The 26,070-nt window shown below is 46.8% G+C and overlaps 1 protein-coding gene across 1 annotated transcript; it reads right to left on the bottom strand.

Moving 5' to 3' along the window:
* Positions 1-3,308: 3,308 nt before the first annotated feature.
* On the bottom strand, positions 3,309-23,439 carry LOC122378543. Its single transcript, XM_043359734.1, has 4 exons — positions 23,339-23,439; positions 8,541-8,648; positions 5,957-6,087; positions 3,309-4,078 (listed from the first exon to the last, which is right to left on the bottom strand). The coding sequence occupies exons 2-4, from the start codon at positions 8,641-8,643 to the stop codon at positions 4,004-4,006; spliced, it is 309 nt and encodes a 102-aa protein (XP_043215669.1). The 5' UTR covers positions 8,644-8,648; positions 23,339-23,439; the 3' UTR covers positions 3,309-4,003.
* Positions 23,440-26,070: the final 2,631 nt, after the last annotated feature.

Here is a 26,070-nt window from a genome sequence, read left to right as displayed (position 1 = left end):
TTTTCGCCGAAACGCCCCCCCCCCCGTCCTTTTCCGTCATCTCCTAAACGACTGCAGATATCGTCACCAAACTTTCAGGACCCCTCAATCAACGCATAAATTGTACACATTGTGATCAAAAAATTTACCAGAGGCTATGATAGGTTGAGTGCAAATGACGTCAGAATGACGTCATGTTCTGCCATTTTTGACCCAAGAAAGGTTACACGGGAAGAGCTGTCAGGCTTACAACTTTGAAGATACGGAAAATTGTTTAAGACATTAACCCTCGCCGGCACAGGGGGGGGGGGGTTGATGCAACCCCCCCTAAGGTTTTTCGCGAATAACTCGCGTAAAAAGCGGCCGATCGCGACGAAACTTTCAGTACCCTCGCATTGATCAATTTTACACCTACCCTGAAAATTTCATGACCCTGACCCCAATGACCTTTGACCTGTGACCTCTTTTCTGTGACCAAATATGTGATTTGATGTTGCTCCCATGCATTAGGGTGGGTGTCAAGGTCACCTGAAGGTCAGGTCAGGTCATTGACCTTTGGTGACCTCGGCTGAAAAATCCCAGTTTTTCGAATTTCGAAAAAACGGAATGTAGGTATATGATAGTCCCTCCCACCTTCTATCCACATAGCGAATTTGAGATTGATACCTTTTTTGGCCAACTTATAGCGAAAACACTGTTCAAAATTGGTGACGTCAAATTTTCAAACTTTTTTTAAGCAAGTCTAGAGCACGTAGCGCAAAACCACCATTAGATTCCCCGTGACGAGCTGCATCGAATCGATACCCATTTTATGCAAAGATATCAACTTTGAAATTTGACCTAATTTGACCTGACCTGACCTGATCTTCACCAGAAAATAACCTAACCTGGCCCCAAAGGCTGCCTGATCCATATTATCTGATTTGTCATGTAAAATGAACCATAAAACATGCATCACACGACACTTTCGTATTGTGACCCTCAGTGACCTGACTTCTGTGACCTGACCGGGTACCTATTAGTGATGTCAATTACAGAAAATCGGAATACCGATACCAAACCAAACACCAATCAAAATCGTGAGGAAATACTGAAACCGAGCCAACTTGGGAACATGAGGGAAATTCCAACTTTTTTTTACCAATTTCTCAGCATCTTATACATTAGCGAGAGTTCATAATAGTTACCAACAAAATACCAAACACATTAGGATTAAAATACCAAATACCAAGTTATTATCGGTTTGGTATCGGTATACCAAAAAGTTGGTATTCGTTTGACAACTCTACCGCCCCGGGTATCAATGACCTAAAGTAGCAAAATATGTGTTTTAACCCTCGCATGACTGGGGTATTTTCCATAACGCGAGCGACTGAGGGGGAAGGGGCTCTCCAGAGCCCCCCCCCCCCTCCTATCTCCAAAACTACTGGGCCGATCGTCAAAATTCAAACGGTGTATGATAGCCCTAGAAAAACTGTCGAGCGAAACCTATTTTCATTGACCTCGAGGTCACCGATGACGCCACAGGTCAGGTCAGAGTAAAAATTATCGGCATTTTTGCTTGTTTACAATTTAGGCTCCGGCCGCCGGCTGACAAGTCCGATCAGGCTCCTTCGGCCTGCCCTTGAACCGGCCTTTAACCAATGTGGCAAAAAGTGTGCTCTTGCAGTTCGGTTGGCTAAGAACTTTCAACTACCTTTTCACCTTTCTACGACCATCCGTTCGGAAGAAGGACGGTTGGGTGCGGTGGGATGGGAGCAGAATATGCCCCGTACCCGGCCGGCGCGGCGGGGCGTGTTCGGCCGAATATCCCAGCGGGGATCGAGTTATTGTGTACTGTTTAATGAATAATGATATGCACATTGCACGCATATCACTTTTTGCGCCATGTTTATTGTTGGTAACTGATAATGTGTCTACCGTAGACTGAATATCTTATACATTTGTCAACATGTCGGCTAAGCCAAGGGCAATGACATTAATGACACCAAACTATTCAGCGACGAGATTCTAGACGGATTCGTCGGGTACCCTCTGTAGCATGTCAGGTATCGTCAATAGCTAAAGCTGAACTCTCGGCGCAGGTACTTACATAATCTCGAGGAAGTCCTATATCTTTGTGCGCTCCTGGTCGAGTTAGGAATTAAGTACCTACTGTTGGTAACGATTCATTGCGCTAATTTTATCACTCCTTCAGGCACATCTTTTCAACGGTAGGTACTCCACCTCCTATGTGATATGATTCCTTTGCTCTCTTGTTTGATTGCTGTTGATTGACGATACCTTCACCTGTTTTCCACGATAATGACCTCATTCCACTGGTGTGCAACCCTTACTGAGCCCGCTTCATTCATCCGCTCGAAATTCATTAATAACGTAAAGAACGAAGGTGAATTATGATAATTTGCTTTAGTTGGAACTTTGCTTTGTCCTTTTAAGTGTGCACGATGCATTTGGCTGGCATCAGTAATCAAATTTATATCATAGTGTCCCGCAGCTCTGCTTAGTTGGTACAGCGTCGGATGTCTGGTGGTGAGCTAAGTTCGAGTCGCCCGACTCACGTTCTGTGGAAACTCCTGACGGGACTGGTCTGCGGTTGGGAGGGAACAGTCGCAGGTAATTTCAGTCGGTGGGTGGAACAGACCGGCTATGTGGGTGTTTGACACGTTGAACTTTGGCTTCTAAATGCTCCTGACCACCCGGAATTCGTGACGGCGCGGTGGAGCCTGGAGGTCAGGCCCGCGCTACCAGCCCTGCTTAGCGAGGGCCCGCGCTTCGCCAGACTATTCATAATATTTCATATGAATAAAGCTGTTGATAATGTGTTTTACTCGTTCTCTCAATGTTTTATGAAAAGGTAAGTAAGCAGTAGCACATACGTTGTTGTCATATCGTTTCGATGTTATTTGAGAAGGTATCTCATTGCATTTTGAAAATAAGCCATTATTGCTTTTTAACTGTGATGCAGCCAATATTATGGGCTATTTTGGAAGATGCTATGCCACCGTGCATCGTTATGTGATGTGTATCATCAGTGAGTGGCCAACAAGTAGGCATAGGCATGTCTTTGCAATGAAGGCATTTTTTGATAGCTGAGCCACGGTTTTATGTGATTCTGTCACATCCGGTGATGTGATTGTGCCTCATCAGTCATCTTCCGATGGCTAGGGCGCCATTATCTATTCCATCTCACGTCATCTCGTCTCATTTCATCTTATCTCTTCTCATCTAATCTCATCTCGTCTCATCTCATCTCACGTGCGATACCTACCTATTTCAAACTCTTTTGTCGATCAGACCGATCAGACCTATACGACAACACAACAGCGCGGAATCATAACCAGTTCGTATATTTGCTCTCTGAATGTCATACACGGCCAAGTACGGAACATACGCGACGAAATCTGTGTGTCGGCGTCGCGGGACTGCCTTCAGGATTCACCGATCAGCAGGGCCCGCCGCGTGTGACGTCATGAGGGGGTCGCTGACCAGCAGAGCCCATTAGTTATGTACTGCCAACCACCGGACGCAGCCGGCTGTGACGTCACCAGGGGGTCACCAGTCAGCAATCCCAGAGCCACCAACTACCGGCCGGAGCTGCAATGACGTCATAATAGTATGACGCCATACTGTCTTTGGTCGGAAATTCGGCCAGCAGCGCGACACTTTCGGCGGCATGCGCCCAAAATACGCCGAATCGTCACGCTGACGGAAACATATTAACCGCGCTCGGTTTAAATCAGTACTTTATCGGACTTTCTGGGGCGCAGTAGCAATAACAGCAGTAGCGACAGCAGCAGCAGCAACAGCAGCGGCAATAGCGGCAGCGGCAGCTACAGCAGCAGCAACAGCAGAGGTAGCAGCAGCGGCGGCCTCACGAGCGCTGCGGCGCGCGTTTGCACGAATTTCTGGTCGGCCGAACGGTTCGGATGACTATGGGCTCTGTGGCGGCGGGCATAGTCCGCCGCGGGGACATGTTTTTGGGATGGGACGCGGAGGGTTTTCTACAGGGCGGGTGGGGTGTTCACACCGACTTGGAGAGGTCGTCGGGGCCGTATAGGTCTGCAGAGGCGCGCCGCTCAGCCAGCAGCTCGGCGATCTGCGAACACAAGGGTGCAAAAGTGACTTTTAAGGCCGTGTGCCGTGTTACACTGCCGAATTTTGGCCACGACCCTATCGCCGAATCACGTCGTGTAGGAAATCGGCGAACAGTTCACCGACAGAGGCGGACAGTTCGCCGACAGAGCCCGATTTGCAGATAACGGGTGGGGGCCCCCCCTAATCGTGCGCGGGTCGAAGCTGATCCATGATTCGGCGAACATCGCGAATGAATGGCGAATCTGTTGCGAATAGTCGGCGATACCTTGGCAACAAGTCGGCGCACGTAGCGACATGTCGACGGCGACTCGGCGACTGTTTGGCGATCATGTTCGTTTATTTTAAGTTCGGCGAACGGCCACGAAATTTTCATTTTTCATGAAATATTCGTGGCGGTTGTGACGAACCGTAAAAGTCGCGCTGTGGACACCGACTGGTCTGTGAAATGCCAAGACCGTGGAAGAAAGATCCCGAATCGGTCCGCGACATAGGGTGACTTGCATATTCGTGCGCATTCGTGTCCCAAAATTCGGCAGTGTAACAAAGGCTTTAAAGGCCGTGTTACACTGCCGAATTTTGGCCACGACCCTGTCGCCGAATCACGTCGTGTAGGAAATCGGCGAACAGTTCACCGACAGAGGCGAACAGTTCGCCGACAGAGCCCGATTTGCAGACAACGGGTGGGGGGCCCCCCTAACCGTGCGCGGGTCGAAGCTGATCCATGATTCGGCGAACATCGCGAATGAATGGCGAATCTGTTGCGAATAGTCGGCGATACCTTGGCAACAAGTCGGCGCACGTAGCGACATGTCGGCGGTGACTCGGCGAGTGTTTGGCGATCATGTTCGTTTATTATAAGTTCGGCGAACGGCCACGAAATTTTCATTTTTCATGAAATATTCGTGGCGGTTGTGACGAACCGTAAAAGTCGCGCTGTGGACACCGACTGGTCTGTGAAATGCCAAGACCGTGGAAGAAAGATCCCGAATCGGTCCGCGACATAGGGTGACTTGCATATTCGTGCGCATTCGTGTCCCAAAATTCGGCAGTGTAACAAAGGCTTAAAGCCCTTGTTACACTGCCGAATTTTGGTACACGAATGTGTACCGAGTCACCGCCGACATGTCGCTACGTGCGCCGACTTGTTGCCAAGGTATCGCCGACTATTCGCAACAGATTCGCCATTCATTCGCGATGTTCGCCGAATCATGGATCAGCTTCGACCCGCGCACGGTTAGGGGGGCCCCCCACCCGTTGTCTGCAAATCGGGCTCTGTCGGCGAACTGTTCGCCTCTGTCGGTGAACTGTTCGCCGATTTCCTACACGACGTGATTCGGCGACAGGGTCGTGGCCAAAATTCGGCAGTGTAACACGGCCTTTAGTTACATGCTTTTAAGTTATACGATCTGGTTAAGGCATACGAGTATGCCAGAAGTGGGGCATGGATGAACTGGGGTGATCGCCTGATCGCTATAATAATATAATATGTCGCCAGATAATGTTCTTCTTTTGCTACTTTCGAAGTCCTACTATCGGAATGCAATAAATCAGTATTATGTTACACCACGTATTCGAAAAGCCTTGCCAAATGGTTAGATAGAAAAAGCGTCACTGACCGCAGGAGCCATTGAATATCAGTCGTCTTTTCCCTGCCGAGGTTCGTCATTACGGTGGCAAGCTTGAAACTATTGCAATCCTACAGCAGAAGGAACGATCGGACCACAGAGGGGCATCCTCTGCTCGCAGCCCAATGGATGTTTAATATGCTGCAAACAGTAACCACCACAGTCCACAAAGAAGAGCTCTAATCCACGTTAGCTCCGTTCGCATGCCCTGTCGCTTCCTAACCCTCCCCGGCAGACTCCCTGCGGCTCCTTACCCGGTCTCCGAGGGTCCGCTTGCCAAACCGGAGCCGAAGGGGGCCGGCAGAGCTCTTCCTGATCAGCTGGTGATCGTAGGGCGCCCGCGCCAGCTTCTGCATCTGCCACATGTCGTACAGGCTCTCCAGACCTGAGGACAGATAGTGGATGTTCAATACAGGCGGTCCAGACCTGCAGAGGACACACGGTGGGTGTTTACTGTTCAGTGGTTGGTACGGGCTCTCCAGATCTGATGGAAGGCCACTGGCATTTGGCAAGCGTTCAATACAGTCTCTGATGAAGATTCTCTGGATAATATGACTCGGGTATGGATCTCTGAGAGAGACCTGATGAAGGGCGAGTGCTTAGAGTCTCTATGTATTGGACTGTGGAAGGGCGGCAGCCGGCAGGTATTCAGAACCAGCGTTTTATAAATGAGGATAGTGCTGGCTCTTCGGACCTGTGGAGAGCGGTGGGGGCCCGGAACAAACATTCCAGACCTGATGGAGGGGCTGACAGTGATCAGTACCGACTCCATTACTGAGGGGATCAGGTGTTCAGCACAGACCATCAATCCGATGACGCCAGGTGCTCACTGTTTACTGCTGATCCGAACGGGACTGTCATCGAGGTTCGGTACAGTCACTAGCCTCACTACAGCTGGAGTTGAAGATCACTCCGGTGGCTGGTTTAGCCCCAACGCACGCCATGATTAATTACCCTGATGTGGCTGGCCGATACAGCGGCAGATGTGGTGCCACAATATAAGGTGTGACACCGGTCATACACGCATGTCCTTCTACCTTTTTCGTTGACACGCTGTCCAGCTTTCCAACTGATTCCACCAGTCAGCACATAAAATTTAATACAATCTTTGGAGCTAATGTGCCTATATTCGAGCGAGTGACAACAATTATACAATCTTAAAATACCATGACAGGCTGTTGTCACTCGCTCGAATATGCAATCATGTCTGATAATTCACTTTGGAGCTTACCTGGAATATGGAAATACGCGGATAAATTATCGAACTAAGTAGTTAGCTGATCGTCCTCGAAATAAGCAATAAGCATGCATCTACAAACATTGCTCTGCTGTTTGTAAGGATCATAGAGTTCTTATATACAATATAATGTATATATGATCTTATATATGTATATATGATCTTATATATGTATATAAGATCTCTATGATAAGGATGCCGTTGCTAATGATACCTGAGAAGTCAATGTTCCGTGTTAATACTTGTTCTTTCTCAAAGAAAAATGTTTTTTCTTTCTCTGCGTCGTTTCATGTATGCTTGACATCATTCGTAGTTAGTTCGTTGGAGTTTGTAAATTAGTACCAACCATGCTCCCTCCAAGCTGTTCATTTCCAAGCTTCCCGACTCCCAACTTAACATTATACCTACAAGGACATGGGGCAGTGTGCATCGCTGCCAGTTGTCACAGTTCGCCCAAGCCGAACTTTGATTAAAGGTCTTCCTAAGAATTCAGGCACATAATTGCATAAATCTTATGCTGCACATTCCAATAAAGTTTGCATTTGGAGAACGGTCTATTTCGTCGAACCGTCTTCGGGCTGGGATTTTCTCTCCGCTTGTCCACCCAAGTATTGACGACGCTAGGCAGTCCAGTCTCACTACCTTATTACCAGTATAGCGCCTTTTGGGGCGACTAACGAAGCGATCCCCCATTACAGATTATGCACTGCCAGTCAATAGTGGCACGCAGAAATGCTGAACATCATTTCAGTCTGTTGATTTGGGCCAACCAAGGCAATCTTGTTCTATTGATGAATGTATACGACGCCCCACTAACAACTAGTTTGTCCTGTCGTTCCATTAAAATCTAACGGATATTTATTTCGTTGTGGCTTCCTTTCATATCTGATCTTTGACATTCCATTTCGAATGTCGGTCTGTGCTGATTCGAGCAGCCAGAAGTTTGGCGACATTGAATAGGTGATTAGCGCATTGTGCGCCTGGGCCGAATGCTGGTTCTCTCACAGGTACAAAGTTGTGATGGCCACAGAATGGGCAGCACAAGTGGCCTGATGGGCCAATCACGTGCTCTCGCCTCCGTCAGCCACTTGGTCGCCAATCGGGTCTCCCGAGGACTGATGCAGGAGGCCGAGCGACCGAACATTGCGAACAGTCTCTTTGTTTGCTTATTTATTGGTTTCGGCAACTTTTTTAGGTTGTTCGAGCTCAACCGACGACCTTTGTAAGCTGTGAATGGCTTGAATTTATAGCACAAACATCTATTGTGTCAGAGTCTCGCGCCGCCGCTGAGTACTTGATGGCTTGATTTTTGGTGCAGTTGTGGGAAGTTACGGGCTTGATTTCTGGTGGTTGTGACCGCTTCTCGATAGTGAAGCTCATCACGCTTTACCCATTCTCTACTCTGTCATAAGTGTTCGATAACAATAAAACAAGCACATGACAAATTCGAATGGTATGGTGAGCTGCGTATATCGTATCTGGAAAATATCTGTTCTTCATAAATATGTCAGATGGAGTTGTCTGTTAAAGTGGACTGTCCCGTGCGCACTGCACACCCTTTGCACATAACCATGTCATGAACTCGCACTGCCCGCACTCACTTTGGCTCTGGTCCTGCGCCTTGTGGTCGAAGCCGCACACGCTGGCGGCTTGACAGCTGATGACCAGTCCGACCAAAAGGCAGCTGACCAGCATCGTGTTCATGACGTCTGCCGGAACACAAACGCACGTCGGTCAGTTTCAGGCATTTTACAGAATTAAGGCGAGACTGCCAAATTGTCCATGTAAGTTTTCTCATTACTCGGAATACTGAAGTTTGATTGTCGTAGGTTTTGGGTGAATGAGATTACGGTAAGATGTGCGCACGATTTTCCCGTTCTAGTCACTCATTCTCGCTTCAAAATTATTCCAGTTTTCTGCGGAACCATTGAGGGTTATGGGGACCATTGTGAAGTCTTTCTATGTTTACTGTTAAACTTACAACAAAACAGGCAGTATATGTGTTACGGGCCAAGTGCGAAGGCTAGTCCGTTTGCGAACGGACTAGTCCATTCGCGAATGGACTAGGCCGTTTGCGAATGGCGGTCCGTTTGCAAACGGACTAGTCCGTTTGCGAATGGCCGGCCATTCGCGAATGGCATAGGCCGTTTGCGAACGGACGGGTTTGTGGCGTTGCACTTAGCCGCCGGAAGCATGGATCCTCGGATTGGGGTACGATTCCGAATGAATGGGGGACCGCTGCACACTGGGCCGATCGCCAGGTCTAGCACGACATGGGTAAAAAATCGAACTTTGTGGATGTGCAATGAAACCTATACCAATTTGTTCAAAAATGATCATACTACATTGCTGTGGTCTTTGTTTTCCAACACAATTGCTATTTCATGGCGAAAACTCATCTTAAACACGAACTTCGGAATCGTTTGGACCGAACTCGTCCCCCGCACTCTTCCGACAACGTATCTTTGATCCACGAAAACAATCACAATTTGAGGAGGAATTCCACATTTATATGCATCAAACGATAGCTCCGGGTCTGCAGAACACACATAACCACATGAAAATGGCGAACTCTTACTTGGTTATGATGTATTGGCACCGCAAAGATTTAAAGACGAAAATATAATTTCACATAATTGATGTCACACACAAATAGACTTTTAAAAAAAGTACCGCAGAGTACCGCTTCGAAAATCTCGCTACATGTCAATGATTCATTGCACTACAAGATCCAACAGTCATTTTTTGCGACTTTTTGCGACTTTGGATGTAGCAGCCAAACATCAACCCGCGCCGGACCGGTGCTCGGCGTCAAACGCGCCGGGCCGGGAGGTGTTGATTGAACACTCCCCTTCTAACTCGGCTCTTGGGCCACATAGCGACACGTAGTAAGTGGCATTTGAAAGAGCGCCCGAAATTCCAGATGGAGTAATTAGTCATTTCTAGGTCAGGTCAAAGGTCACTTCACCAGAGGTCATCAAAGGTAAAATGTTGCATATATCAACATTTCTCGAAAACCGGCCCTTACCTCGGGGACCAATAGAGCTACATCGTCGCGGAAAAGTGCATTCGATTGCTCTTTTAGCGGTCTTTCTGAAATAAGCCCTCAGATTTCGCTTAACCCTCGCCCCTAGTGGTGTTTTTCCAGCTGCGAACGTATAGAAGGGGTCCGTTGGACCCCCCCCCCCCGCCGCTTCGCCCCTGATCGAGCTAGAGCTTCGCGGAAAAGACGAGCGTGTTGCCCGTGACAAGAGGAAGCTGATGATACCCAATTGTAAGGTCCTAGGTCATCGGTTTACCTTCCAGGTCAGGTCAATGACCCAAAAGTCGGGAAAATCGGGACCTGTTAGAACGTCGTAAAGGGTGGCTGCTATGGTTTCTTTGGGTGCTGATCACGAATATAAGGTTCTTTACGATCATAGATGATGTCTTCATACATTTAGGCCAGGTCGGGTCAGGTCAGGTCAGGTCAACCAGTAAGGGTTTGCCGGGTATTTGCAGTAGGTGGCAACCGCCTCTGACAGCTTTGTAACATGTTACGAAGGCACCAAAGCTACATAGTAAATGTTCAAATGGTTGCTAGATTCGAATTCAGCTCCAAAAACTAGCCTAGAAACATGTAAAACTCGAAAAAGTGAACCAAGGTCATCAAAGGTCTATGACCTTACCTGACCTTCTGGTGACCTTGACACCCACCCTAATGCATGGTAGCAACATAATATCCCATGTTTGAGCGCTTTAAACCAAGAAAAGACTGCAAACCCGCGGCTAATGCGAGCCGACATACGCTGAATCGCGATTCCGGCCAAACATGGTCTCGAAAGAAGGTCACAGGTCAAAGATCATTAAGGTCAGGGCCATGAAATTTTCAGGATAGCTGTAAAAGTAGTTATCGCGAGGGTACTGAAAGTTTCGTTGCGATCGGCCGCTTTTTACGCGAATTACTCGCGAAAAACCAAGGGTTCCGTACGAAGATTCAGGCCCTGTCGCGCTAGAATGGCATATCGGCCCACTGTGCGCTGGTCGATGCAGGGGCGTCGCCGACGGGGGGGGGGGGGGGGGTCGGAGGGGTCCGGACCCCCCCACACACACACACACATTCTTGAAAATATGCCGGTCCGACGCCCCCCCTCCCTCCCCCCCCCCACACACTTTTGGCCACGAAAATCGACCAAGAATAAAATAAAATATTTTAAAAACGATTTTGGTGCATTTTCAAAATAAAATTGTCTAAATCCGAGGAGTTTTCAGTATTTGGTGGGAATTACTTTGACTGACCGTCCGACCAGATCCCCTAGTCGAAAATCCGTGGCGACGCCACTGCGTCTATATGTTTAGTTTGTTCTCCGGAGCAGATCTGCGAGCTGGCGCAACTCTGGGTTAAGGTCTCCACACACCTGGTCCATTCGAGATGCGACTTTCCGCTGAACCCTGCACAACGCGGAAGTTATAGCAACGTGTTGCCGCTGGCCAGGCTTCGGCCACCGATCTGGATCTGGGGGAGGTCAAATATCCCCGTGACCTTCGAACAGCGGAGAGTCGCGTGGTGTGCGGAGACCATTAGTACCGTGCTCCGGGCTCCCCGCTGATGACCCGACCTGACCTTGGTCGAGTTTGTGGCGCTCGATTCATTCTGCTCTGGTGTGGTGTACCGGGACGGTGCGGCTTGTGTGTGGTGAGTGCGGTGCGGTGAGTGTTCGAAAAACTGTTGTGTTGCATTGCATTTAACAATACGCGCACTGCAGGGGGGGTTGCTTTCAACCCCCCTGTGGTTTTTCACAGATCACGAGAAAACGGCGGCGCGCAGCAAAGCCAAATTTTGTATACCTTTTCTCCCATATTCTGCGCACATTGTGTGAAAATGCTGACTCCAGATGACCTCTTGCTGGATATTTCGCACTTGGCCTGACTTCGCACTTGGACTGGGAGCATAAACGCCCGTCCATTCGCAAACGGCCTAGGCCAACTGCAATAACGCACATGGACTAGTCCATTCGCAAACGGCCTAGTCCAAGTGCGTTATCGCACTTGGACTAGGCCATTCGCGAATGGACTAGCCTTCGCACTTGGCCCGCAACATATGTACTTCTGCCAAGTTGTGATACATTTTCTGTTATAACAATCTTCTACAACAACTTAGGTATCTAAAAAGTCTTGCTGATTTTTCAATCGGTTAATGCTTTGGACGTTGAATTTACATTTGGCAATGTGTAGGTTTTGTCTAGGTACTCTTTCATACTTCCAGTTATGTACAACTATAGATCCAGGTGGTTTCATGCTACTCGTTTTGTCTGAATTATGAACAATCACAGCTTTCTTCGAAGTTCGGCATTTCTTGTTAAAAACCAGACAGGAACGCGATTATGTTTCAGAGGTGACGGCTGTAATTCTGTTCGGGTGAAATGTGTCTGACAAACGAGTTAGCTCTGTGAAACAGTAGAACGTGGCCGCGGAGTGAATGGCAAACAGGCGCACAAACGTTGAAAAAATATCGCCGGCACAATGTATTATGGCAAGCTCTTGTACAATTACTATTACAAATCTCTTGTACTTATTTTCCTGCAAGGACAGTTGCAACGTTAGCTAGATGCTGCTTGATGATTACTAAAATGAATAATAAGTATCCTCGTTAGCGTTACTGTATATTTGAATACGCGAACTGATTCACTGCGTTCAAAATTTCCATAATATTCCATTTCAAAGAACAGAGTCGCCTGACTGATTTTCATTAATCGTAATGTGCAGTTAGCAGTAAACGTCACACGACACCTTAATGGAAAATTTATCTTCCACGAAGCACGGAGGCGAAGAGAAACTTCGTAACGCTCTCATTCATGTGAGATTATGAGCTGCCCGATGGTTGATCCATTGGTTTCGCGTCAGCGCCTAATGATCAGTTTGGAATGTTTAATCACCATGCAACTTTGACGGACCACCGCGAACCCGGAATCAGACTTCAGAGCGGACCGTGACCGACGTAATGAATAGTTCCCCGGTCAGTGCCACCTATTCTGTTCCTTGCGACAGAGTTCCACACATCCTACAGAGAGCAGTATTTTTATTCATTATTATCAATCAAAAATCTGCAGGAGCACGATTTCGGAGTGCAAATAATCAGTGAAAACCGAAAGCCGACTTAATCACGATTCTATTAATATATCTATCTAAATAGCATGTAACATGTGTGGATTAGATTCCTAAGCACCTGTGTGAGCCTTCTTCCGTCAGGAGATAATAGCCGTTTTCACGACGGGCTATCCGGCGAGTGCACCTAATTTGACCAAATCTGCACCTAATCTCTTTTAAAGCAAATATCTTTATTTTATGAATTTATTTGTGTTTTAATTGATGATACTCTCTGATAATATGACAAAACAGGCATATAAGCAATTAGTGCAACCCTAGCTGATAGCTACTAAGAGACACACTGAACCTAATTTGAGCAAATCTGCACCTAATCTGCACCAGATGTGCACCAAATGTGTACCAGATGGCCGTCGTGAAAACGGCGATTATTACCGATTTACCTGGCCACAGGCTCAAGAATTACGTGAGCTGTAACTGCATTCTTCTATCCAAAGAACCTTAATACCTGCAGGTGACATTTCAGTAGATTATTACAAAGTGAGACTTGATGTTCACTTTAGATTGCTGACCTTTCCACAAACAGCGTCATTCTCCTCACCTATTTACTTTTATTAAGAAAGCAGGTTGGGTCTATTTTTCTTAATGTGTATGAATTGGGAGGCAAACATTATCCTGATCCATGCTGCGTGTCAGTTCTTCAGCCGGGGTTCGGATGTTCTCTAATGTGCCGGGCTCGAGGATGACCTTTCCAAAATGTTCATGCCAGACCAGTCAGTTGGGTAGCAAAAGGAGTGTGTCTGCGTAACACATGCAGAATGACATGCTGTAAAGACGTTCTCCGTGGTAGGAAAACGCCAGCGGTGAATATAATAGACGCCATATTGTCTGCATAAGGCATGAGCGACATCTTCGGCGCACCTGGCACACACACACGTGTGGACTTTCGAGGATTACTTTGGTGTTACAAATGGAGGCTTTCGTGTCATGATCATGGGCCATCCATTTAACTAGCCTTGCCTGGCCCGGAGGAAGGAGTGTAGAGCACTAATGATAGTGAACTTTATTTTCGTTCCGGCAGGCCTGAATGTTGATAAATAATATCAGTTCACATATGATTTCTGGGTAACATCGTATGACATAGTAAAGAGTAACGTTAGCTTTTGAGCTTGTGAAGCACTTGCGCTCTTGAGCTCTTGAAGCACTCACGATGCAGCACACTGCACAGTCTCTCATATTGAATATTTTGCAATGTGCTGCTAATTTATAAGATACCTTTAGCACGTTACGCCACATTATACCATCGTGATATGACGTATGTCCTATAACGTTAGGTGAACCACGGCATCGACGTTGTTTGGAAAGTAAGTTTATCTATAATTTTTAAATACCTAATGCCTAGTAACTGAAGGACGGCATTTTAGATATATAAAGATGGCATATCTAACTTACTATTCAAACAGAATCCGTCTGTGAGTCTGTGAGTCTGTGTGTCCGCACATCGTGTAGTGGGTTCAATTTGTTACGGCTACAGGGCAGACGGTTTGTTGTAGGAGGTTGAAATTTGCACACCTTCTAGGTGATAGAGCGGGTCAGCGCCTTTTCTAGGTTTCCACTCGCTGGGGTGCACGGTTCGCGCGTGGCGCGCGCTGGAAGAACGCCAATGGAATTTTGATCGGTTCGTAGATCTTCATTGAGAGCCGGGGTCGACAAACTTTGTGGACTAAATGCATGCCGATCGGTGGCGGGTGCCTCGCATTGGCGGATGGGCAAGTTTTTAATTTGAATGAAAAGTGGCGAGGGAATGTGTTGATTGTCGCTAAATGGGTACTGTTTGTGATAGGAATCAACAAATGCACCGCATTTGCCGCAAGGCGTCACATTGGTCACAAGGCGTCATTTTTGCCGCACATCGCACAGTTTTGTCAAATATGGTCCGATAAAGGTACAATTTGTTGCCAGGATGCATGCTCAACCAACAGGTAAGATGCGCCGCGTTTGCCGGAATGCGCAACAATTATCTCAGGGCTTCATTTTTGCCGCAAATCGCACAGTTTTGTCAAATATGGTCCGATATGGGTGCAATTTGGTGCAAAGATGCATGCTCAATCACCGGGTGAAAATGCACCGCGTTTGCCGTAACACGCCACATTTGTCACAAAGCGCCACTTCCGACAAAATCGATTAAGGGTAATGGAATGGCACGAATAGGAGCGGGGCTAGAAGATCTTTTAAATTCTGATTTTTAAAAACATTTATTGGATCCAATTAATATGTGACCTGACATGACCCAGTGGTAGGTAATGGTAGTGGTAGGGGTAGGGGTAGTGGTAGTGGTAGGAGGTAGGGGTAGGGATAGGGGTAGGGGTAGGGGTAGGGGTAGTGGCAGGGGTAGGGGTAGGGGTAGTGGTAGGAGTAGTAGTAGGGGTAGGGGTAGGGATAGTGGTAGGAGTAGTAGTAGGGGTAGTAGTAGGGGTAGTGGTAGGGGCAGTGGTAGGGGTAGGAGTATGGATAGTAGTAGTGGTATGGGTAGGGGTAGTGGTAGTGGTAGATGCGGTGGTAGGGGTAGGGGTAGGGGTAGTGGTAGGGGTAGTGGTAGGGGTAGTGGTAGGGGAAGGGGTAGTGGTGGAGGCAAAAGTTGAACAGTGGCCCGGGCTGATCCCATCGGACGAGAGGTGACCTTTGTGACCTGGCCTCACCCAAAGTGACCGGGGCTGACCCCTTTGACCTGTCTTGACCCCGTATCAGCCAAATTTCATCCAACAAAGGCCTCAGAACAGTTCTTTTTTAAATTCTCTTCACATATCCGTCCATATCTATGTTTCTAAACGACACATCAATTTGAATCGAATACCATTCGAAAGCAAATTGGCTGGTGCCACAATTTTTCCTACCACGCAGCAAAGCAAGTGGCGCAGCCGCTTGTCTATAATCTATATTACTATTTGAGGTGACGTAGTTTCTGTCTGTAACCGAGGTCGCGACATGGTGCTACGTAGCGCGGGTTACAGATCACACCGTTGCACCTACCGCGCTGAAATTTGCGCAAGTTATAGAACAAGGATGGACAACGTGCCTTTGAGCGGTCTCGGCTCGATCGGATCGATAGCGAGCGCGTGGCGCGGGCCCAAAAAGTGCAAATTCGCGTCATAGACTTTACATGTATTAATCGGCTGGCAAAAGCGGGCGAAAATGGCTAAATTTGCCCGACACGGGTCCGGTTCCCGTGCAATATCTCGGTAGCCGTGCGCCCGATCGGCACGGGGAAAACAGCATCGTGTGGAGAATCGAACGGGCAATCGAATAGTGTGCGGTGCAGGGGGTGACACGCGCCACGTGCAAGTGTGAGGGCAATTTCATTTCAAAATGTGCCGTTTTAAACGGATTTTGGATTTTATTTTCTTTTCACGTGACCGTCAGACTGAAAGAGTTGAAACAACGCCTACTGATAAGAGAAATGTACCGTCTCTCATGGAAAAATTGTAAAAAGCTAATTGATCGAAAACAAGGTGGAACAGATCGCTGAAGAAAATGGTATTTGTCCATAATGTGCCACTAAATAATTACACGGGGTTTGCTGCTTAACCTGATACGTTTGACAATTGAAAATGCTATCATTAGAAAGAGCATTCAATTCTCTCCAAGATCCAACCATCACGTTTGCATGACAAGCAACAGTATTCTTAAAAATATAAATGTTTTAAACCTCTGCAAAACAATTTTTAGCGAACATTATCTACGCCTTCCATTTGTCTTAAAACTACGCACCTCAATTATAAAGCACATTTGACAGATTCTGAAGTGGAAAGCATGCTTATCAGACACGGGCACCTCGATGCGGTGGATATTTTTTCCACAAACCAAAACGTTTAGCCGTCAAAAAGCAATCGACCGAAATGGATAGATAACCCAACCGACACAAGAACAACCGAACACCCGCCGATCGGAAATATCCCTTTTCGCGTTGCGGAGCACGCGGGTCACCCTAGTCTAACTTACTATTCCAACAGAATCCGTCTGTCTGTGAGTGTGTGAGTGTGTGTGTCCGCACATCGTGTAGTGGGTTTAATTTGTTACGGCTACAGTGCAGACGGTACGGCGTAGGAGGTTGAAATTTGCACACCTTCTAGGTGACGTAACGGGTCAACGCCTTTTCTAGGTTTCCACTCGCTGGGGTGCACGGTTGGCGCGTGGCGCGCGCCGGAAGAACGCCAATGAAATTTTGATCGGTTCGTAGATCTTCATTGAAAGCCGGGGTCGACAAACTTTGTGAATTAAATGCTTGCCGATCGGTGGCGGGTGCCTCGCATTGGCGGATGGGCAAGTTTTTAATTTGAATAAAAATTGGCGAGAGAATGTGTAGATTTTTCGTTCAATGGTAACAGTTTGTGATACGAGTATACAAATGCACCGCGCTTGCCGCAATGCGTCAAATTTGTCACAACGCGCCATTTTTGCCGCAAATTGCACAACTTTGTCAAATATGGTCCGATATGGGTGCAATTTGGTGCCAAGATGCATGCTCAATCGCCAGGAGAAAATGCGCCGCGTTTGTCGCAATGCGCCACATATACCACAAAGCGCCATTTCCGACAAATACGATTAAGGGTATTGGAATGGCACGAATAGGGGCAGGGCTGGGAACACTTATAAAGTCTGATATTTTAGTACTGATTGGATCCAATTATTCTGTGAACTGACATGACCCAGCGGTGTTGGTAGGGGTAGGGGTAGGGGTAGGGGTAGGGGTAGTGATAGTGGTAGGGGTAGTGGTAGGGGTAGGGTAGTGTTAGGGGTAGGGGTAGGGGTAGGGGTAGGGGTAGTGGTAGGAGTAGTAGTAGGGGTAGGAGACTGGTAGGGATAGTAGTAGTGGTAGGGGTAGTAGTAGGGGTAGTAGTAGGGGTAGTAGTAGGGGTAGTGGTAGGGGTAGGAGTTTGGGTAGTAGTAGTGGTAGGGGTAGGGGTAGATGTAGTGGTAGGGGTAGGGGTAGAGGTAGTGGTAGTGGTAGTGGTAGGGGTAGTGGTAGGGGCAGTGGTAGGGGTAGTGGTAGGGGTAGTGGTAGGGGTAGGGGTAGTTGTAGGGGTAGGGGTAGTGGTAGGGGTAGGGGTAGTGGTGGAGGCAAAAGCAGAACATTGGCTCGGGCTGATCCCAGCGGACGAGAGGTGACCTATGTGACTTGGCCTGACCCAAAGTGACCGGGGTTGACCCCTTTGACCCGTCTTGACCCCGTATCACCCAAATTTCATCCAAAAACGCCCTCTGAACAGTTTTTTTTAAATTCTCTTCACATTTCCGTCCATATCTATGCTTCTAGACGACACATCGACATGTATCAAACACCATTCGAAAGCAAATTGGCTGGTGCCGCAATTTTTTTTCTACCACGCAGCAAAGCAAGTGGCGCAGCCGCTTGTCTATATTACTATTTGAGGAGGGTGCGTCTGTCCGTTACTGTATGCCTGGCCTATTCAAATACATTAGCCAGAGGGGTGTGGTAATAACTGGTGTAAGCAAATTGACCACGGTCAAAAATGTATTACCAGAATGCACTTAAGCCAACATTTTGGGATGGTCTCGTTCCTAAGTCGGCTAAGAGCTTCAGTCCAGAAAATAAATTTTTCGTTGGCATACAGTAAAATACATACCAAACTCGGCCGGTGATAAATTTTCAAGACCTCAGTCCTTACTGATTTTTGAACTCGGCCTTCGGCCTCGTTCAAAAATCCAGTAAGGACCTCGGTCTTGAAAATTTATTTACACCGGCCTCGTTCAGTATTATATATTACCGAGGTCCCGACTTGGTGGTGCTTTGCGTGGACTACAGGCCAGACCGTTGCACCTAGCCCGGTGAAATTTGCACAACTTATAGATCAAGGATGCGCGACGTGCCTTTGGGGGGTCTCAGCTCGATCGGGTCGATAGGGAGCGCGTGGCGCGTGCTCAAAAAGTGCAAATTCGCGTCATAGACTTTACATGTATAAATCGGCTTGCAAAATCGGGCGAAAACGGCTAATATTGGCCGACACGGGTCCAGTTCCCGTGCAATATCTTGGTGACCAGGGGTCCGACCGGCACGGGGAAAACAGCATCGTGTACAGAATTGAACGGGCTATTGAATGGTGTGCAATGCAGAGGATAGCACGCGCCACGTGCACCGGAGAGGGCACTTTTATTTGAAAAATTCAGGTTTTTGAGGGATTTTGGAATTAATTTTATTTTTAGGTGACCGTTAAATGGAGCGAGTTGAATCAACGCTTATTTGCAAGAGAAAGGTACCGCCTCTCATATAAAAATTGTGAAAAGCTGATTGATCCAAATCAAGGTGGTGCAAATCACAGGAGAAAATGGTGTTTGTCAATTTTGTGCCACTTTATTAATCACACGGGGTTTGCTGCATAACCTGATACCTTTGGCAATTGAATATGGTACCATTGGATAGAGCATTCAATTCTGTCCAATATTCACTCTTCATTTTTGCATGATTAGCAACAGTATCCTTAAAAATGTAAATGTTCCAAACCATTACATTGTCATTTTTAGCGAAATTCATCGATGGCCCTCAAAAGACTTCACGTCAGTTTTCGAATCATTCTAAAGTAGAACGCATGATAATACGACACGGGCACCTCGATGCGATGTATCTTTTTGTTTCTTACAAAATGCTTGGCCGTCAAAAAGCAATCGAACGAAATGGATATCTACCAACCAAATCGACACAGACCAACCCAATACCCACGGGTCAAAAAATCCCCCTTCGCGTTGCGGAGCACGCGGGTAACCCTAGTAGGTACTATATGACATATTCCTCCAGTTTCGCGAGGCCACCCGATGGGAGATATTTGCGACGTTTCGCCGTCTGCGTAACAGTTATGGTGTGACATTTATGGTGCGAATGTTGCCGCGTGGGTGGCATCCAGAAGCTGGCGTTTGTAGGCCGGGACGTGGGAGCAGTGGACGAATGGTATCGGTCGTTAGACGTGTACGCACAGAGAGTGATATGTTATGTGAGGAGACATGACACTCACACTACTGTCTGTTTAAAGTACGTGCATTTTCGAAATGATCAGAAATACATAAAGTTCCAGATGAAAGGTATAAGTGCGTAATTGCTATGGTCGCTTGATTTCATTGTCTAACGTCCAGCAGTTGTAACCGCATTGTGCTTTGTTTTATCGTGGCAAGTAACTACAGAAAATAAATTCAAGTATCATCTTATTTATTCCCGAGTTGTGCCGTACGCAAGGCAAGGCATGCGCCTAAAAATTCCGGAGAAAAAAGATGGCGGACCAATTGTGAGTAATGAGCAAAGCTATCCGAGTTCAATGCAGAGTGCCATTTCTATCGGGTGTCGAGCCAGTGTGAGCTGTGCCTGGAAGGTAGGTATCGCGCAGTGCCGGCGAGCAGCTGCAGCGCGGGGGCGGCACTGCACCCGACCCTCGGTCCGCCGCCGTATGGTCGATCCCGCTCTGCAGCAGCCGGGTCCCACATCTCCCATAGCTCTATCAATAGGCGACGGTACTGGAGGCACAATGGCAGACATGTTAGCTGACGTATCGTGATATTTAGCCTCGTAAGGAACTTTTGTTCGGGAATGATGTATAAATAGCGCTTGGGAACGTCCCCAGAAACCTCTCGATATTGTCCTGAAAGAATAAAATACATTACCCACACATATTTTCATTTTTTAACGAAATAAGTGTTGAAAAATATTCGCTGCCTAACCAATGAAATGTACTACTTTATACAATTCCAGGTTCAATTCTAGGTTTCCACTCACGTGCTCACATTGAGCACCTATACCTGATATACCAGCTTTTCAGGCTCCCATCATTTGTGATCACACACATGTATATATTTGTATTTGTCGCTGTAAAAGCGGTGCATAATAAAGAATGATGATGATGATGATGACAATCGTCTCATTTGCTTTTTAGCGAGCTGGGATATTTGGACGCGATCTGCTTACCAACAACGTAAAGATGGAGTTCTCAGTTCGCTGTGTCCCACTGTGTTCGTCAGCGCATAAAATCGAAAGTGTGACGGATTTCAACGTTGAGAAACAAAAGATTATTATGGATTTCCAAAAGATCCGAAAAAATATGCATTTATATTCGTCCATTAAACCTTCGTTTACAGTAACTGTCGATTAGGTACCGACTACCGAGATTGCTGCATAGCGTGCACTGCTCGCCCAAACAATTACGAATTAATTAGCTCATAGATATCGAAGAATCTAGATGGATTAATCACGAATCGCAATGAATTGCCTTTGATTTATCCACTGTCCATCTTCATCCGATATATAAACGGCAAAAGCCCCCACTTGGTATTCATGAAAGATCTGTGGCGTTTATTGGCTGGCGTTCCTTCTCGTCGTGTGTTGTCCTAAGGAATCAGCCATTAGGAAGATAGAGACTGAGAGCTGAGAGGAGCTCTGGGAGCTGATCTGACGGCATTGGAGTAGTAGGGAGATCAATGGGGGTCGTCCATCGCGATGGAGACGGGCCCGGGGTGGGCCGGGCTGACCCATTCTCCCTGTGTGTATGCGAGTGCTTGCAGTATCGTAGGGGACCAGTGCGGGGTGGCTCAGACTGATCAAGGTATACGAGCACACTGCACAGTCACTATTGAAAGTCACTCAGCCCTGCCTCGGTCGGGCTTGATGGATCCAACGCACCAATGCGTGGTACTTTCAAGAGTGACCGTACTTTATGAGAGGGGCCCGGTCCGGGGTGGTCCTGCGGACTGCGACTCCCTGTGCCACCGGAGAGACCGGCCCGTGCGGCGGGACCATGGCCGAGTGAAATCCTGTGACTTACGGGTGTAGGACTGCTCGAACTGACCAGTTTTTCCCTCCGTCAAATGGAGCCGCTATTGACCCTAGATGACACCGGTTTTGCTTTGGCATGACTTGTCTCCCGGTGTCGAAGTGTTCAATGCTGCTGCACAGATCATTTAGCCCATGGTAGATGAGCTCGGAAAGAACGTTTATTGGTCTGTAGATTAATCTTCTCGCGAACAAGTGATGGTCAACCCATTAACGCCCAAAGCACACGAGCCAGCTTTGTTATTTATGGGCAACCGTAATCTTCGCAAAAAAAAAAAATATCAAAGAGGCAATTAGAAGGAATGATGCAGAAATGGATAGAAAGCACAGTAATCCATCTTTCTCGGCATGCTAGCTGGCTATTATATGTCAGCGATTAGGAAAGATTAGGAAGCGCGCGCAAATAACGGCATACCAATTCATTACTGTTGGCCTTAAATACCGCGAAATAATGTATGTGAGGGTATAGATAACATGTGAGGGCATAGATAGCATGATTCAGGTTATCTATGGTGAGGGCAATCTGCGTGTGAGCTCAGAAATATCACGATATGTAAGTACAAAGTCAGTCTCATGACAGGCACGCATTTTGACAGACTGTGCAAATGTGCAGCCAAGTATGGGCCCCATTGGCTCTTTGTTGTACTGCAAATTTATGTCTTTATGTCTTTAGTAAGTCACCAATCGTTGACGAATTTTGTCCTCTTAAAGCATACTTTCTTTTGTTTTTATCTTCTGTTCATCACTTTTTTGCCTTGAATTTTTAAGTTATCCCCGGCCTCTGCTGAAGCTCTTTTAACTTTTCGTTTCCTATCTATTTGCTCACAAAAGCTGCTTTTTACGTAAATCTTCCCGTGTCACAAATTTGTTTTGTTTTACTCACCTTGCGTTCTGAGATTCGAAGTCTTATGAGTTCGTCTTAAAGTTCGTTGTTCCTCGTATTGTTGTAGGTACAATACTAAAATTATACGGAAGTTGAAAATGCCCTCGACTCAAACATTTTGGCTATGTCATCGCTTAAGATAAGGGGGCATTTCACTTTCCGAAAAATTTCACATTATAAATTTTGCCTACAAATGTGGTCGATATATGCATACCCAAATTAAAGGAAGTTTAATTTTGCTTCGTTTTGATGTAGCTGTGCCATTCCTGTTTAGTAATTATCCTTAAGCTTAAACCTTTTGCTGGAATCGACACGAACCACCGTTGGCAGAATCACTTATGGCTGAAATGTGGAAACTGATTGAATCGAGGCATGAATCGTAATTTTTTATTGGCGTGTTTTTGGGCAAATATCACCTACTCCCATATTCTTTTCCTTCAATCTGCTTGTGTCAATTCCATTTGAATTATTAATTTGGAAGTTAAATGTACTTTGAAAGCTAGCTTTGATTTTATTTGGTGTGCTAAATCGTCGAACGCCAACACACATAATGTCCAACACGAGGCACCTCCTGCCTGGCTGGCGCCCGCGGGCGGTCGCCTCACCTGAGATATGGGAGGGTGCCGGTATCGGGTGGAGGGCCGCTCAAACAGAGGTGGTGCCGCTGTGGAGCCGGGACACGGACAGTCTGAAACGGGCCGACTGCGCTGCTGGCGGCCGGCGCGCCTTATATTGGCGGCGGGGGCGCGCAGCCGGCGGCGGCCGCGGCTCGGGCGGCGCCGCCCCCGCCCCCGCCCACGGGCGCCGCACATACACGGCCGGCGGCACGGCGCGGGTCGGGGCCGGCAATGGTCAGTCTGCAAACCAGCATAGGACAGGGACACGAATAAGGTCATTGGCGAGCTAAAGATCTAGAAAACTTATCCTCCCCCCCCCCAAAAAAAAGAAGAGAACCCAAAGGTTTTTTGAGGGTTCATCATACATGGGATTGAAAACGTGTTTTAGGCACCGAGACACGAGCATGAAAACCGCTTATACCTAATCACTTAAAACACGCATTGCAGATATTATTTACAAATCAAGCGACTACTAGGCATGACAATGAAGCAACTGTTAGACACTAATGCCCGTAATTCTGGTAGTTTTATTAGCGAACGCGTTCTTTGCTTTTGGGCAAAATAAAAATATCCCGGGGAATTGCATCAATTGTAGGTGCTGCGTGTTTGCGCGCCGCTTTGAAAATTATACAGTAATATTCCGCTCTTCAAAGCTGAAATGTGTGGAGCGTCTGCTCTTCGTTGGGTATACGCGTGGTACTGTATTATTTTCGGTTGTCCATTTGCGAGTAGAGTATAGTGTTTTAGAACTGCAAATGGATGCCGTTTCGAATGATCCGAAGCTTATATGACAAATAACTTTTTTTGTCAATCTCAAGGCCTTGCCTGAGCCATGTCGACGGTTGCTATTTTGCCCCGTCTGTGATTACCTGCTGCCTGCCTTTAACTCCGTTCCTTCAGGCGTGGATAACAATTTATTCGAAGCAACGATTAGTTGACGTTTCATAGAAATTACCCGCCCACTCATTGAACACAATTTGTTTATGCTTATATTCATTTTTGGGGCTGGTTCAGTGGCGTTTGTTCATTGTTGTGATACCTACATACCTGTCGGTGGAATTACGAATAACATTTATTTATTTGCAGCATATAGCGTGTATTTGATTCTAACGAAGGAAATGCTTACTGCCCAGCCACTGCCTAATGTTAGGAGCGGTTGGAATCCATTTTACTGAATGTAAAGTTCCGGTGATAGAATGTTTTTGGGCTATATCAGGCGCAACAACTTTTATGCACCGATGTCTCTGAACTTAGCAATATATCCTCGACAAAGCTTCTTTTTGCGTCACTGCCCCTACTCAGCATAGGGCTGCTTTAATTTTGTTATTTGCTCTAGCCTCGAAGCAGCAGTGTGGATGCATCTCGCTACCCAACTCTATTCCAACTCTCCCAACATATCCATACATATAACACATATGCGTTATGCTTACAACTTACCACGCAAACAAAGTTAAACTATGCTACTTATATGCTTTTTCTTACTTAAACGCACCAACCACACTCATTTCATTCATTTCCGTAGTTTTTGCCACTTCCGAAATGAATGTATCCTTTTACACATTTATCTGGCTTTCTTTGACATGAAAATCGCCGCGATGACGTTACAGAAATCTACCGTCGACGGGCAGCTGCTAGAAGCACCACTCGGTGTGATGTTTACCGGAATCTGGAGCGACGTGAGGTCAGGACACCCGTCGGCAGCGTCTATCCGCGATTAGTGGCCTTCTGGCTAGCCGTCGACCACTTAGAGTCGTCCACCTTTTTGCCTGAGTCACGTAGATTTTCAGTCGAGTCAAACCGCATATTAAATCGACATTTGTCGAGAAAGCCCATGCAGCTGCTGTAATAAAGCGGTTCGCATGGAAGGGGTGGTTTATGCATTGCTAGTGCTCAGCATATGCCGCATGGATCTTGAGAAGTTCAAGCATTACATGCTCTGAACAGCCGCAGACAAAAGCAGCTTCAAAGAATGTTACTTTTTTGTTGATGGCAAGATTAACAAGAAGTCATGAATTACAATGCATCGAATGTCAAACTTGTTTTATTAGACGACGGTTTGGAATTGGTCTAGACGAGAATGTTCCAGTTCTCTCCGTCGAAATTAAACTTCTTCTTAGTTCTTTGTAAAATTACAGTGTGAAGCCGTATTATTTACATCGGCCCATATAGCTTTGCAACTTCCATTTTTTTCGGAATTGCTGGCGACTGATTGAAGGCATATGTTCGATAGCTACTTAATTTGTTGGAATTGTTTTTAAATAAAAAACCTGAGATCGATATAAGGTGAATCCAAAGCTAGCTACCTTGGATCAGTGCCTATTTCTTCATACCCGAGATAGCCAAGTTCACGCTCTGTGATGTCCTTCCATTGGATAAGCATTGACTTGCCTAGCCTGTAACGTTTACTAGCCAGCAGATATTCGGGTTTTTATTTGATTGGGACCTTAGTGTGAGTGTTTGGCCAGAAAGTCAGACGTTTAGGGGAACTGGCGCAACTTATGTAGGAAAAAATGTGAAAAAATGTTGGTTGGCTTCCTTTTTCTCTGCCAGATGACTGACTAAATTCGAGCTGCTTGAACAACAATAGGAAATTATTTTTGGTAAAAGTTGGATGAATTTAGTCGATATTTGGTCTGTTACCTTGGCATATGTTACGTCACGTATATTTCGTCACTTCTACACATCGCCGTTTTAAGCTCACTTTCGTAACTGCCGTCCAT

This window comes from Amphibalanus amphitrite, unplaced genomic scaffold (genome assembly GCF_019059575.1).
Source record: "Amphibalanus amphitrite isolate SeventyFive unplaced genomic scaffold, NRLGWU_Aamphi_draft 000061F_arrow, whole genome shotgun sequence".
NCBI lineage: Eukaryota > Metazoa > Arthropoda > Thecostraca > Balanomorpha > Balanidae > Amphibalanus > Amphibalanus amphitrite.
Note: the sequence above shows the minus strand (reverse complement) of the source record. Positions and strands in the feature narration are given on the sequence as shown.